This window comes from Dreissena polymorpha, chromosome 1 (genome assembly GCF_020536995.1).
Source record: "Dreissena polymorpha isolate Duluth1 chromosome 1, UMN_Dpol_1.0, whole genome shotgun sequence".
NCBI lineage: Eukaryota > Metazoa > Mollusca > Bivalvia > Myida > Dreissenidae > Dreissena > Dreissena polymorpha.
Window position 1 is genome coordinate 178288933 of NC_068355.1, and position 16271 is coordinate 178305203.

A 16271-nucleotide genomic window follows, 5' to 3' on the forward strand; every position below is an offset into this window, starting at 1 on the left:
AATTTTTCGGATGCTTAAAACTAATTTAAAAAATGTGTTTCTGAAAAAGTAGATACAAAAAAAAATAATTTTCAGGTGTCCGAAAATTTAGAGACAACAATTAGTTGTCCGTAAATTGTAATGGTATTTAAATAAAAGCAATAAATCAATTGATACAGAACAAATTAGTTAAAGCATTTAACATACTGCTTCCCTTTTAGGGCCATATCAGTTCAAATGCTGTTGGGTGAATTAATTGTTTTCTACAGGTTAAAATGGTTATATACCCATGTATGCAAATGTTATGGTTCATTGCTCTCAGGCATGCATCTGCCAGGATTTATGACCTTAATCTGGTTCTAAAAATCCATGATTGAAGTGTCTAAAGACAAACGAACACAGTGCAGACATCTGGTAAAATAGAGCTGTAAAATATACTGTCCATAAATGTAGAGGCATTGATGATTGACAAAAACCTAATTAAAAGTCCTGAAAAATAATTACTTTGGCTAAACAGAACATTTAGAGAGTCTGTAAACTTAGTTACAATATCCTTGTATCCAAGATACACCCCACACATTATCATCTCCTGCAGGGAGAGTTCAGAGTTGAGTTACTTTGTTGGTTGGTTTGGTAGTTTTTGAGTGTACTTCTTTGATGTATAAAATTTGATGCAAATAACTTCAACTTTCTCAGGCCATGTAAGAAGTCCACCCAGAACAAGCAGTGCAAGGGCTTCAAATGGTATATCTTACTGATAAGTACTATACAACCGTATTTCAGGCGTTAAGAACACAGAGTATGGCGATGTGTCGGCACGGAAGGAGTTCAGAGAGAACAAGCAGTGCAAGAGTTTTAAGTGGTACCTGGAGAACATCTACCCTGAGTCACAGATGCCTGTCGAGTACCATGCACTGGGAGAGGTATGCAGTTGATTAACAGGGCTTCATTCTGGAGTACCATGCACTGGGGGAGGTATGCAGTTGATTAACAGGGCTTCAGTCTGGCAAAACCAGGCTATATTAATGCGTGTAAAGTGTCGTGCCAGCTAAGCCTGTTAATTCTGCACAGGCTAATCAGAGAAGACACCGCTTTTTCAGATCTTTTTAAAGGCAGTCTCTTAAAAAACCCAGTGTAGGCGAAAAGTACCGCCCAACATTAGCAGACTGCACAGGCTTATCTTAATGTAAATGATGTAATAGGGGTTATAAACTATGAAACCAGACTGGTCTGTCTGATTTCAGATCAAGAACAAGCAGACAGGGGGTTGTGTTGACAGTATGGGACGTAAGTCGGGAGAGAAAGTTGGCCTGGTCCACTGTCACGGCATGGGGGGAAACCAGGTAGGGATTGTCACCACTATTTGTATGAGCCTTGGTTTGGGCTATCTGGGCTTAATGGTATGTGTGTTAAGTTTCATTCCAGATTAACCTCCATACAGGCTAATCAGGGACAATACTTTCAGCTTTTTATGTATTTTTTTGTTTTAAGGAAAAAAGTCTAAGCAAAAAATTTCGTCCCTGATTAGCTAATTTATCTAAACTAGGATAGCACTTCACGCACATGAGCTAAGCCTGGTTTTCCCAGAACCATGCTTTAAGTTTAGAAAACACAGGGGTTTGTTTGGCCCGATTTTATAGCCGAAATTCGGCTATGTTCCCAATCCCAAAAAGTATACTTTTATCCCTAAATGTGGCAAAAATTCCCAATGTCCAAAAAAAAAATAAAAAAAAAATATTTAAAAAAAAAAAAAAAAGTCTAATGCGTATTTTATCTCAATTTCAATTCAATTACATCTAACAAAGTATTATATGATTTTGTTCTTTTAATTTGAATGATTATAAAGAGTTATATCAAATTTAGTATTTCCCTAATCAGTGGACTTTTCATGTGGAAAAAAAGGCTAATGAATTTATTTTCCCAATTTCATGAAAATGACAATAAAATTCCCAATTCCAAAGCCATGGGCTATCTTCCCAAAAAGTGGGAAAAAAACCCTGAAACATATCCAGTGAAGACAACTGTACTTATTACTTAAGACATAGGGAGTAAAGCCTTTGAAACTTGAATCAAGTAGGAATGGTCTTCAATTTAATTTTATTTTCTAAGGGTGTGCAGATGCTTCAGTGTGGGTATCGGAATGGTATCTTAGAAAAGCCTTACTAGCTATGTATTAATCTGTTTATGTGTTTATTTGTTTGACCAACTCTTAACTGTTTGTGTTTTTAGCAAAATCCCAACCAGGTATGATGAAACTGACGGTCTAGGGGCCCGGACCTGTCCATATCATATCAGACATCAGTTGTGTGTCATCATTCCTCCTGTAATGTCAGACATCCGTTTTCTATTGTCATTGCCCTTATCATGGCATTGGTGTAATTTTCATATCATTATCCTACCATCATTGAGGAGTTTTTAACTTTTATCCTGGCACCCTCAGGCAGTGGTTTGCATGTCCTTAATTGACTTAATCAAATGCGTTTTGGCGGTCATATTTGGCGCCAAAATTCCAAATCTTTAAAAGTACATATTTTTACGACATGATTGCCTACCGTTCATAATTGAAGGTATCACCCCCACTCCCTGATTTTTATATCCCTGAAGGGTGGCATATAGTTTTTTAACTGTCCGTCAGTCCGTCTGTCTGTCTGTCAGTCTGTCTGTCTGTCTGTCCGAAAACTTTAACATTGGTCATAACTTTTGCAATATTGAAGATAGCAACTTGATATTTGGCATGCATGTGTATTTAATGGAACTGTACATTGTTAGTGGTGAAAGGTCAAGGTCATTCTGAAAGGTCACAGGTCTAATATAAGGCGTAAAAGCGTTGCAGAAGGGGGCATATTGTTTTGGCCTGTCTGTCAGTCTGTCTGTCTGTCATTGTGTCAGTCATTGTATGTGTGTGTCATAAAACTATAACCTTCGTTAAACGTTTATAACTTTTGCAATATTGAAGATAGCAACTTCATATTTGGCATGCATGTGTATCTCATAGAGCTGCACATTTTGAGTGGCTAAAGGTCAAGGTCATCATTCAAGGTCGAAGGTCAAATTTATGGCTTCAAAGCGGCGCAATAGGGGGCATTGTGTTTCGGACAAACACATCTCCTGTTGTAACATAAATCTCAACTTCATCTCCTTATTATGATTTGTTAGTTTAACCTTAGTAAATCTCATACGGAAAACGCTTATTCCCAATTTTGAAGTATCTGTTTAAAAAAAAACAACAACATAATTTTCCCAATAGTAGTCAAATCAACATGATTTTTTCCCAATCCAAATGGCCCCAGATTCATTCCCAAAAATGTGGTGCATTGTTCACAACTAGATTCAATATTAAGAACCTGTTATGTACTGTATGTTACAAACCAATTATCATGGAAATGTTTCTCTAATATGTACTTAAACAACATCAGAAATCTGTATGTAACTGTTTAAGTGCTATTTTACATGTCTTTCTCATTTGATAGACTGCAGGGCTTATGATTTTACATTGATATGAATTCTTTGTCCATAGTTATGAAATAGTTGTAACATTTAATTCATTGTCAGTTATTGTGCCTTAGGTGAAACATTGAATTAATTATCAGTTTCTATACCATAGGTTTAAGTTTGAAAACATTGTCCCTATGTGTAATATTGAATTTATTGTTCATAGTTATCTCATAGGTGTTACATTTAATTCAGTATCAATAGTTATACTATAGGTGAACATTGAATTAATTGTCCATAGTTATGTCACAGGTACAACATTGATTTCATTGTACATAGTTATGCCATATCATTAATTTTTTTATCCATAGTTATACCGTAGTTGTAACATTGAAGTCCATATTTGTACCAAAAATGTAACATTGAATAAACAGTCCATAATTATGTTCTAGGTGTTATATTAAATTCACTATCCATAGTTATGCCATAGGTGTAACATTAACTTCAATAACCATAGCTATACTATAGACGTGACATTGAAATCATTGTCCATAGTTATAGGTTCAATGAATTCATCGACATGAATGTGCCAAACTTGTAACATAGAATTTATTGTCCAGGGTTTATTTCGTGTTTAACAATATTTCTATTAGAGATACATACTAGCATTAGAAATATTATGTTATGACATGCTTATATTTAGTTTAAAAACTAGCATTTTTAACTACTTTTCAGACAGAGGAAAACTTCTGCTTATGAGTTTAAACTTCAGTTTCATCTTTTCAGTTACAGTTTTAGTTTATGGATTATCCAGAAACTTGGCAGGCCTTTGATCGTGTCAGAAAGCACAAGTTCTATCATCAAATCTTAAATCCATTTCATAGTTTCTCTGCGGATCTTGTAGATATTCTCGTACACCAGTAAGCAGGCCCTGCAGACAGATGACGTGTGTCTCGATGTGTCTGCAATAGGCGGCCCCGTGAAGCTGTTCCAATGTCACGGGCTGGGGGGTAACCAGAAGTGGGAGTATAGTCGGGAGGTAGGCGCCCCCTACCCCGGGGACTGGCGCCAACAAATCAGCTGGCCCAAACTGGTCAAATATTGGCAGCTGGGTCAATCTCACTGTTGGCCCAAACTGACTGCTGGTCTAATCAGCCTTCTGCCCCAAGACAATCTCAGACTCAGTTTACCAAAACTGACAGTTGGTCCAAACTGATCTAAAGGCACATGACCTTTACTGAAAGCTGTCCAAAATGGAAGCTAGCCTAAAATTACAGTTTACCAAACTGATGGCTGTTGCAACTGACCCTGCCTTCCTTGAGAAAAGAAAGCCTGCCTGCCTTTCCCTGCCTGTGGCTCGTCATGTTCTGTGCATAGTGCTACTAATCTTTGTTAATATTGTAGTGCACCACTTTGCATGATTTTGTAGTTTGTATTTTGAGCATGTTTATCTGGTCAGGGATGGAAACGTTACAGAGCCTGCTATTGTGGGTCCATTGTATTTACGATAGGAACATTTTAATGAAAGTGCTTTTCTTTATGGGCATTCTTGGGTTAAAATATATTTTAAAAAGCATTTAATTAACAATGTTCCAAATGGCTCACTAAATATGATAGAAATGGAGGAAAATAGGTTGTTTTAGAAGGCAAATTTGATCCGAAATTTGTATATGTGTGAAAATCATAAAACATTCATTGAATTGTATGTCATAATAATAATAATGTTTAACAGTTCACTGATAAGTGAATTAAATAAGCTATACAACCATGGTAACCGTTCTCATTCCTGTCCATCTATCTCCATGATGGCTCTGTTTATTTTCATATTACCATTTTACCATGTTCCATTTTTGTTAAAGATTATACGTGATATCGTTCATTGTTGTGTATCCACTGCTTTATGTAAGATTTAAGAATACAACATCAAACTTGATTATGATAATTGTTTTACCCTTGATTTTTTGAAAATAATTCAGAGGAGAATATATTAATTTAAAGTCATTGAGACTGTATAATTAATCCAACATCATTAATGGTATATTGGTATCACAATATTCATTAAATATTTCGAAAGAAATACTCATGGACATTTTCTAATAAAAAAACACTTACAACAATATGTTTGGATTTAACGCACTTCAATATCAAACGACATGAATTTGTAAGCTATATCTTTACAAATTAAGTTTCTATGTTTAACAAAGTATTCTAAACTTCACATAAGGCAGTGATTGTGAGTTGCTGTTTCAACCACTAGTGCCTTGCAACAGCTAACAGTAGCATGTGACGGGAAATATACTCCTACTAACTGCAGTCTCTGTGAATATTCAAAATCCATCCCTACTAACTGCAGTCTCTGTGAATATTCAAAATCCATCCCTACTAACTGCAGTCTCTGTGAATATTCAAAATCCATTATGCAAGGAACCATTTGTTTCAGTTTGCTCAATTTAACTTACATAAAAAGTCCCAAGAACTCTCTCCAAGAAAACTTAATCAAGTACACCTTAAATCATACCTTCCCAATCCACACTATAATATTAAAAAGACCTCAGCTTTCCTGATCAGTCAGTTGCTTTTTGGGGCATTGTGGTCCATCACTATACAGTCGAAACCTGCTGACTCGAACTCGTCGGGACCGACAATAAATGTTTGAGCCATCCGGAATTCGAGTCATCCTATTTCTTATACACTATAAAATTTAATGTTTACTGACGTGAATCTGCAATAGATTTACCTCCCCTGTCGAAGAGTATTCATACTGTCTGAACTCCTTTCTACTTTCTGATTTTGATTGAATAAGAACCAAATATCTACTTACTATTGTTATAAATCAATATTTTAAAACTGCTACAAACACAATTAAAAAATATCATATACTAAATGTATATTGTATTTGCAAGTTTTTTACGTAGCACATGTCACATGTACGGGTAAATGTTAGAATTAGCACGTAAAACAAAACATTCATAAGCACTTTATACTCATAGCTGAATATTAAACAGCACCACATGTATTTATTTATTTGCTTCCTTTTTTAAAGAATAACATCATGTCAGTATGTGTTTTGTTACTGAGTTGTCATATAGACACAACGATTTCTATTACATCAAGTTGACATTGTACAAAGTGTAATTCAGCAATTCCATCCATACTAATACTTCATCTACAAAAAGAACGCTAGATTTTATACAAAATATTATCTTGTGCTATCAATTATAGATTTGGTCGATGACACGTTTGCATTATGGCTTGCCTCCAATCAAGTGCTCCGTATCGATAAAAGCTTAATGCGACCCTAAGCAAGTTCAAGCCAAATGAACAAAAAAACGTGTGAAATTTGTGACCGGGGCTGTGAAAACAGTTCAAGTCATCCGATAATTGACCCTCGCGAATTCGAGCCATCTGACAGAAATTCATATGAATATATAGCAATAAAAATTGGTGCTTCGATAAGAGTTCCAGCAAACCAAAAATTCGATCCAACCGAGTTTGAGCCATCGGGTTTCGACTGTACTATAGAAAGCCATCAGTGATATGCCTTTAAAAAAATCCCTGCCTATGAACCATTTTCACATGTTTCCCTATTAAAAGTAGGTCAAGGGTATTGTTTACTTCAACCGGACCTCAGACAGTTCAGTTTTACTGATCTATATTGAAGGTTACGTGACCTTTTTCGGATGGTCTTAAACTTACCCAGAGACTGCTATTTCTGTTAGGTTTGCAAGGTCACAGTGACAGTCATCGAACTTAGCAACCAAATAAGCCCATATATATATATAAACAACAACCAAGACAATTTCACCTGTCCGTCTGTATGAAATATTGAATCTGAACATGTCAGGTTCTAAGTTGTGTTGCATCTAGATTCATCTGGATTGCAATACAAACGCAGGATGGTTCGAAATTCTCCAGTATGGGGCTTGCATGCTTATTTCGTTGACGTGTTGTCTTGTGTCTATCACAGGTGTTTGCCTTTACGGGTAAGGGTCAACTAATGATGGATGATAACGTATGTATCACGTCAGCGCGGGGCGTCATAAAGTTCCAGACGTGCGAGGCAGATGGCCCCAAGTGGGACTATAACAAAGAGGTAGCACTACTGGTCAGGGTATCCAGACATCGGCTCCATTAACAATTGTTCCTAAAATAATGTTGATACTGGCAGACATTGGATCCTATGTATTTTTATCAACTTGCACATTGGCTCCCACATTATTTTGAAACCCTGGTCAATGGTGCCTACATTATTTTGACAGAATGGACAAAATAATTTAGGAATCACTGTCCAGGCTGTAAAAATAATTAAGGAATCATTGTCCAGTGTGTTGATGTGTCAAAAATAATGTAGGAACCAAGGTCTGTTTGTGTCAAAATTAGCATATGAACGGTTTATCATAGGAACCAATGTCTGATTCCGCATGCAGGCGCAAGGGGATGGTATGGATGGTGAGGGCCATGGAGGAGTGGTGTTTTTAACATGTAACATCTTAAACTTAACCACAATAGTCATGAACATAAAAGACTTGTGATTGAAATCTCAAAGGGGTCAATATAAGTGAAACACTGTCTGATATTCAGACATTTCCGTTCAAGCTGTTTCTTTATATACCTTGCTTATATATGTAGACATAACGGTTATACCAGCAAATAGATTCCTAGTCAGTGATTTTTTTTGCCAGAAATTACAGCCGATATTCGGCTGCTTCCCAATTGCAAAAAATGACGTTTTTTCCCAAAAAATTGATTAAAATTTCCCAAAAAAAGACAAAATTTTCCCAATGAAGCCAATAAGATTACAATGTAATTTAGCAATAATTTTGAACGAGTGCCGATCGAGTTGCCGAGTCGTCGCCGAACAACAACTGACTAACGTATTTTTCGCGAATTTAGCCGAATACGATTTTACGTTGCTATCCACATCTCTCTCTATATTGCGGAGGATACCGACGATAGTTGATGTATCCCGATTGTAAACGCCTGTTTTTACACACACCCAAGATGGCGGCAAGCAGACGAGAAATTTACGATGAGCAGCGAAAATGATAAATAACATTCAAATTAACAACGGATATCATATCGTTATTACGGAATAATTTAATGCGTGTGTCAATTAACGCAAAATACAATGTTTAAGATAAAAACAACAAATATTTATTACAAATCTTCACAGTGAATGTGCATCACGGAAATCAGTGTTGGGAAATTGGAGTTAGTCTACCGTTACTCACAAAGTTAATGCATTTAAGATGAGTATCGTTCGAAAATGGAAAGAGACAAACATGATATGATTTATATGTTAGTGGATCTGTGTAAAATCAGATTCATATGCATATTCTGCTTTATTATGTTTGTCACGCTTTACAGTTCACTGAAATAGTATTGAAGTGCAAGATGTTGAAAGGTAAAGAAATGAAATTAATTATTTTAACTCTATTTAATACATCATTGACATAGCAAGACCACTAAAGCGTTTTTTTATAAATATTTGTTAATGTTTTCACCATATGATATTTAATTTAAAAGAATACTGAATTAAATTCTTACTGTTAAAGAGGTTATGATTAAATGGTATATTTAAGAATCTATATAGATTATTGCAAGTTCAATATGAATGTGGAAGGATATTAACTTAACATTGTCTTCATTAAAAGAACACATTTAATTAGCACTTTATAATATAAAAATGCTGTCAAACATACTTTAATAATTTTAATTCTGTTTTTATAATCGTATTTATAATGTTTCCCAATTTCATGGTTTATCGCGCTATTTTTCCCAATTTCATGGTTTATAGCGCTAATTTTCCCAATCCAAAAGGCACAGGCTGTAAGAAAAAAAATCACAAAAAATCACTGCTAGTTTACAAAGATTTTCGGAAACTGATAAATCGTTGACCTTTGACTATTCTATATAGAGTTGTTTGCGCTTTGCATGCCATTCTTGTACTTCTAATTTTGTTTTCCTGAACCAAGTGCATACTGTTCCTAAAACTGTGTTAGGCTTGACTCGACTGACAGTACCTTAACTATTCTAGCCATGGCAGTACCTTAAACTGTTTAAGTTGTATCTCAATTAACTACACTTACACCTGCTTGTCTTTAGTAACTGTTCCTTAAACTCTGTTGGCCATATCTCAATTGACTATACCTTCAACTGTGTTTGCGATGTCTTAAATGACTGCTTCTCTAACTGTGTTTGCCATGTCTTAACTGACTGCACCTCCAACTGTATTTGCTATGTCTTAAATGACTGTAACTCTAACTGTGTTTGCAATGTCTTAACTGACTGTACCTCTAACTGTGGTTGCCATGTCTTAACTGACTGTACCTCTAACTGTTTATGCCATGTCTTAACTGACTGCACCTCTAATTGTGTTTGCCATGAATAAACTGACTGCACCTCTAACTGTGTTTGCCATGTCTTACCTGACTGCACCTCTAACTGTGTTTGCCATGTCTTAACTGACTGCACCTCTTACTGTGTTTGCCATGTCTTAACTGACTGTACCTCTGATTCTATGTCGTAACTGACTGTACCTCTAACTGTGTTTGCCATGTCATTACTGACTGTACCTCTAACTGTGTTTGCCATGTCTAAACTGACTGTACCTCTTACTGTGTTTGTCATGTCTAAACTGACTGTACCTTTAACTGTGTTTGTCATGTTTTAACTGATTTGCACCTCTTACTTTGCTTGACATGTCTTAACTGATTTCACCTCTAACTGTGTTTGCTATATTGTATCTGACTGTACCTCTAACTGTGTTTGTTATGTCTTAACTGAATGCACCCCTAACTGTGTTTGCTATGTCTTAACTGATTTCGCCTCTAACTGTGTTTGCTATGTCTTAACTGATTTCGCCTCTAACTGTGTTTGCTATGTCTTATCTGACTGTACCTCTAACTGTGTTTGTCGTGTCTTAATTGACTGCACCTCAAACTGTGTTTGCTATGTCTTAACTGATTTCACCCCTAACTGTGTTTGCTATGTCTTATTTGACTGTACCTCTAGCTGTGTTTGCCATGTCTTAACTGACTGCACCTCTTACTGTTTTTGCCATGCCTTAACTGACTTCACCTCTAAATGCATTTGCCATCTCTTAACTGACTGCACCTCTAACTGTGTTAATGTGTTTGCTATGTCTTAACTGAATGTACCTCTAACTGTGTTAGCCATGTCTTTGTTGTGTGTATCGTTCAATATATGAGCACTGTTTGAGTGACTGTTCCCAAAACTGTGTCATTCATGTCGTGATTGAATATACCATAAACCTTTTTAGCCATTTCTTAACTTATTGCATATAAAACTGTGTAAACCATATTTTGACTGACTGTTCATAAAAGTGTCAGAGCCATATCTTGTCTGACTTTATCTTGAATTGTATAAGTCATTTCTTAATTGACTGTACCGAAAGTTTAGTTTGCCATGTCTTGACTGGCTGTATCTTAAACTGTGTGCGTCATCGTTTGACTGACTACCTTAAACTGTGTTAGCAATGTCTTGACTGATTATACCTGAAATGGTGTTACCCATCTTTTGACTGACGATATCTTACATCTGTGCTAGTGCTGTCTTGACTTACAGTACCCTAAAACTGTGTATAACAAATCTTTTTAACAACTAAAGTAATTAATGTTTGTTGTTGTTGAATATGGAATGACACTGCGTGATACTGGAAAATCATTTTTATTTGTGAGACATTAACGTTCGTTGATTTTATGAATTGACCTATTCACAAATTTAAAACAAACAAATTGGAAAATAAACAACACAAATCAAAGAAGTGATGTGTCTACCAAAGTATTTTTTTTCAAACGATAGAATTTCTTTTACATGAATGTAAAAGATTTTACAGTATTTACAATTTGTTGCATGTTTTATAGCTAGAGCATGACAATAGTCATCTGCTGGTTGCCAAAATTGCCTGTAATCAACAATGCAGTCAATTCTGATTAGCCCTTTCTTCTTTGAATGGACTAATACTTAAGTTTCTTTTCGGTGTACCTATTGGTAGATATAATCTATGTTAAGTTTAGTCAATGGATGATGTTTGCATTTTGAAACAATGGATGGTGTATGCATGTTGGGTCAATGGATGATGTCTGTATTGCTTGTCCATGTACTTAAATGCTGCCAGCTAGGCCAGTCCCCGGGGGAAAGATTTTTAGGGCTGTTTTGTTTTCTTTTTAAAATTAAGTTTTTATGATATTTTATAATTGTAAGTGTATGCCTCAAAATGACAAGCATTCCTTGTTTAGACTTTTTTTACAAAAGATTTCCTAACGAAATTAAATGTATTTGTAAATAATAAATTATATTTATATTAAATGTTTTTTTCAAATTAAGAGTGTCCCTTTACTGTGACAATTTATGTTAAATCATGGATTCAAATGTTTTACACTTGTATTGATTGTAAGTTACTTATAACAAAGCTCAAATAAGATTTTGAGACATGTTGTATTTCAGACTCACGAGTTACGGCACGTGAACAGTAATCAGTGTCTAGGAAAGGCGAGCGATGCAGACAAAGAGGCGCCCTCTATAGGTGAGTGCGGAATTTTCAATGTATGTCAATTTATAATTGACAGTTCCTAAAAATAATGTGACTTCAAGCTTGGCATGTATGATAATATTAAATCTTAGGGTGATAGTGGGACATTAATAAAGGTTAATGCCAACATACATAAACGATTTTGCAGTAAGTTCAAATTCAGCCTGTCTCAATGTTTCAAATGTCATCCCAACATTTTATGCAAGGTTACAAATCTCTTCCCAATTTTTATATGCAAAGTTACAAATCCCTTCCCAACTTTATATGCAAGGCTACAAATCTCTTCCCAATTTTATATGCAAGGTAACAAATCTCATCCAAACTTTTTATGCAAGGTTACAAATCATATTACCAACTTTTATGCAAGGTTACAAGTCTTATACCAACTTTTTATGCAAGGTTACAAATCTCTTCCCAACATTATATGCAAATTTACAAATTTCATCCCAACTGTATATGCAAGGTTACAAATCTCTTCCCAATTGTATATGCAAGGTTACAAATCTTTTACCAAATTTATATGCAAGGTTACAAATATCTTCCCAATTATTTATCCAAGGTTACACGTCTCATCACAACTTTTTATGCAAGGTTACAAATCTCTACCCCACTTTTTATGCAAGGTTACAAATCTCTTACCAATTTTTATATGCAAGGTTACAAATCTCTTCCCAACTTTTTATGCAAGGTTACAAATCCCTTCCCAACTTTTTATGCAAGGTTACAAGTTTCATCCCAACTTTTTATACAAGGTTACAAATCCCTTCCCAACTTTATATGCAAGGTTACACATCTCCCGCACTTTTAATGTAAGGTTACAAGTTTCATCCCAACTTTTTATACAGGGTTACAAGTCTCTTCTCAACTTTATATGCAAGGTTACACATCTCCCGCACTTTTTATGCAAGGTTACAAGTCTCATGCCATCTTTTTATTCAAGGTAACCAATCTCTTTCTAACTTTTTTTATGCAAGATAACAAATCTCTTCCCAACTTTATATGCAAGGTTACAAACCTCTTCCCAGCTTTATATGCAAGGTAACAAATCTCTTTCCAACTTTGTATGCAAGGTTACAAATCTCTTAACTTAATATGCAAGGTTACAAGTCTCTTCTCAACTTTATATGCAAGGTTACCAATCTCATCCCAATTTGTTACTAAAGGTTACAAAGCTCTTCCCAAGTTTATATGCAAGGTAACAAATCTCTTCCCAACTTTATATGCAAAGTTACAAATTTCATCCCAACTGTATATGCAAGGCTACAAATCACTTCCCAATTTTATATGCAAGGTTACAAATCTATTCCCAAATTTATATGCAAGGTTACAAATATGTTCCCAATTTTTAACTCATCTATTTTTTGAAAAAAAATAATGAGCTATTGTCATCACCTTGGAGTCGGCGTTGGCATCGGCGTCCAGTTAAGTTTTGCGTTTAGGTCCACTTTTCTCAGAAAGTATCAATGCTATTGCATTCAAACTTGGTACACTTACTAACTTTCATGAGGGGACTGGGCAGGCAAAGTTAGATAACTCTGGCGTGCATTTTGACAGAATTATGTGCCCTTTTATACTTAGAAAATTGAAAATTTTGGTTAAGTTTTGTGTTTAGGTCCATTTTATTCCTTAAGTATCAAAGCTATTGCTTTAATACTTGCAACACTTACTAACTATCATAAGGGGACTGTGCAGGCAAAGTTATGTAACTCTGACTGGCATTTTTACAGAATTATGTGCCCTTTTTATACTTAGAAAATTGAAAATTTGGTTAAGTTTTGTGTTTAGGTCCACTTTATTCCTACAGTATCAAAGCTATTGCTTTCATACTTGCAACACTTATAAGCTATCATAAGGGGACTGTGCAGGCAAAGTTATGTAACTCTGACTGGCATTTGGACGGAATTATGGGCCCTTTATACTTAGAAAATTGAAAATTTGGTTAAGTTTTGTGTTTTGGTCCACTTTACCCCTATAGTATCATAGATATTGCTTTCATACTTGGAACACTCACAAACTATCATAAGGGTACAGTAAAAGGACAAGTTGCATAACTCTGGTTGTCATTTTTACGGAATTATGGACCTTGTTTGACTTAGTAACTTTGAATATATGGTTAAATTTTGTGTTTCGATCCACTTTACTTCTTAAGTATCAAGGCTATTGCTTTCAAACTTCAAATACTTTCATGCTATCATGAGGTTACTGTACCTGGCAAGTTGAATTTTACCTTGACCTTTGAATGACCTTGACTCTCAAGGTCAAATTATTAAATTTTGCTAAAATTGCCATAACTTCTTTATTTATGATTAGATTTGATCGATACTTTGACAAAACTACTCTTACCTGACATACCACAATAGACTCCACCCAAACCATCCCCCGTGCCCTCCCCCTCCTGCCCCCCCCCCCCCCCGAATCCCCCCCCTAAATTTTTTTAAGATCATCTCACAAATGACCACCACAACCTCACACTATACCCCCCCCCCCCACCCCCAACCCACCACTCCCATTTTTTTTTTGAAACGGTTAAAAACACAAATATTTATTTTTATTATTTTATTTTTGAAATACCGTCCAACCATCGCACCCAAGAATCACCTCCCCCCCCCCCCACTACCTCCCTCCCCGAATTTTTTTATTTATTTTTTTGCATTTTTTCCCCCATTTTTGGAAGATAATGTAATAAATGTCCACACCCCCACACTATACACCCCTCTTCACTCCACACCTCCCTCCTTTGTGATTGAAATTGAGAGTCCCTTCTCCTTTAAAAAGAAAATAGACGAGCGGTCTGCACCCGCAAGGCGGTGCTCTTGTTTATCTAAGGTTTCACATCTCATCACAACTTTTATTTGCAAGGTTACAAGACTCTTCCCAACTTGTTATGCAAGGTTACAAGTCTCATCCCAACTTTTTTTACAGGGTTTCAAATCTCTGCCCAACTTTATATGCAAGGTTACACATCTCCTCAACTTTTTATGTAAGGTTACAAGTCTCATCCCTACTTTTTATTCAAAGTTACAAATCTCATGCCAACTTTTTATGCAAGGTTACAAATCTCTTCTCAACTTTGTATGCAAGGTTACAAACCTCTTCTCAACTTTATATGCAAGGTTACAAATCTCTTCTCAACTTTATATGCAAGGTTACAAACCTCTTCTCAACTTTATTTGCAAGGTTACAAACCTCTTCTCAACTTTTTATGCAAGGTTACAAATCTCTTCTCAACTTTATATGCAAGGTTACAAGTCTCATCCCAACTTTTTATTCAAGGTTACAAATCTCTTCCCAACTTTTTATTCAGGGTTGCAAATGTCTTTCCAACTTTAAATGCAATGTTGCACTTGTCTTCCCAACTTTATATCCAATGTTACAAATGTCATCTTTTCATTTTACACAAGGTTACAAATCCTCACTTCCTTTATGCAAATTTACAAATCACATGTCTAAATCGAAGGGGATTTATTCCACTAGTTCATGTCGAAAAGTACTAATTTGGGATATATTTCAACAATGCATGCTAATTGGGGATTTATTTCAACAGTGCATGTCATAGTGTTTTAATTGGGGATTTATTTTAACAATACATGTCAAAGTGTACTAATTAAGTATTTATTTCAGCAATACAGGTTCAAGTGTACTTATTGGGATTAATTTCAAGAATACATATCTTATTCTATGCACAGGGGTTTTGTTTCAGCCAGGCATTATTTAATCTACTCATTAACTTAAAGGGGCCTTTTCACAGATTTTGGCATTTTTTTAACTTATTCATTAAATGCTTTATATTGATAAATGTAAACATTGGATCATAAAAGCTCCAGTAAAAAATCAAGAAAAAAAATAAAAAAAGGAAAAGAACATTGCCCGGAGCAGGTTTCGAACCAGTGACCCCTGGAGTCCTGCCAGAGTCCTGAAGTAAAAACGCTTTAGCCTACTGAGCTATTCCTTAGAGTACACATTCTTGACGTATTTTATACCTTATATAAGCAATCTTCGTAGTTTCACAAAATTTAACGACAAAAACAGAACTCTCCAAATTATTCAATCGTTTGCAACGCTTTATAATTTTTAGGTTTTAAAATCGTCAAAAGATGCATATAATGGCTATATTAGAGCATGGTTAATGTTCAGTATTACTGTTTCCTCACAAATATCATAACTAAAACGAAAACTTACGAATCTGAAACAACTTTTTTCAATTTTGTCAATTTACCAAAGCGTGAAAAGATCCCTTTAAGGATTTATTTAAACAAACATTACTAGAGTATAGATCTGTATACTTAAGCTTGCCAAGTTGGACTTG

The 16271-nt window shown here is 35.3% G+C and overlaps 1 protein-coding gene and 1 long non-coding RNA gene across 9 annotated transcripts in view; one reads left to right on the forward strand and one right to left on the reverse strand.

Moving 5' to 3' along the window:
- The window catches only part of LOC127863114 (uncharacterized), a 62014-nt gene that overhangs the window by 29637 nt on the left and 16106 nt on the right, over window positions 1-16271 (reverse strand). The window lies entirely within an intron of this gene.
- LOC127862989 (polypeptide N-acetylgalactosaminyltransferase 13-like) overlaps window positions 1-16271 on the forward strand; it is a 41821-nt gene that overhangs the window by 25448 nt on the left and 102 nt on the right. The window contains exons 11-15 of one of the 2 annotated variants that reach the window (XM_052402293.1): window positions 763-902; window positions 1224-1322; window positions 2209-2223; window positions 7379-7504; window positions 11881-11959. In XM_052402293.1, the coding sequence (XP_052258253.1) occupies window positions 763-902; window positions 1224-1322; window positions 2209-2223; window positions 7379-7504; window positions 11881-11959 (459 nt within the window). The remainder of the gene's footprint in view (window positions 1-762; window positions 903-1223; window positions 1323-2208; window positions 2224-7378; window positions 7505-11880; window positions 11960-16271) is intronic. The other variant, XM_052402304.1, reaches the window with a different exon arrangement.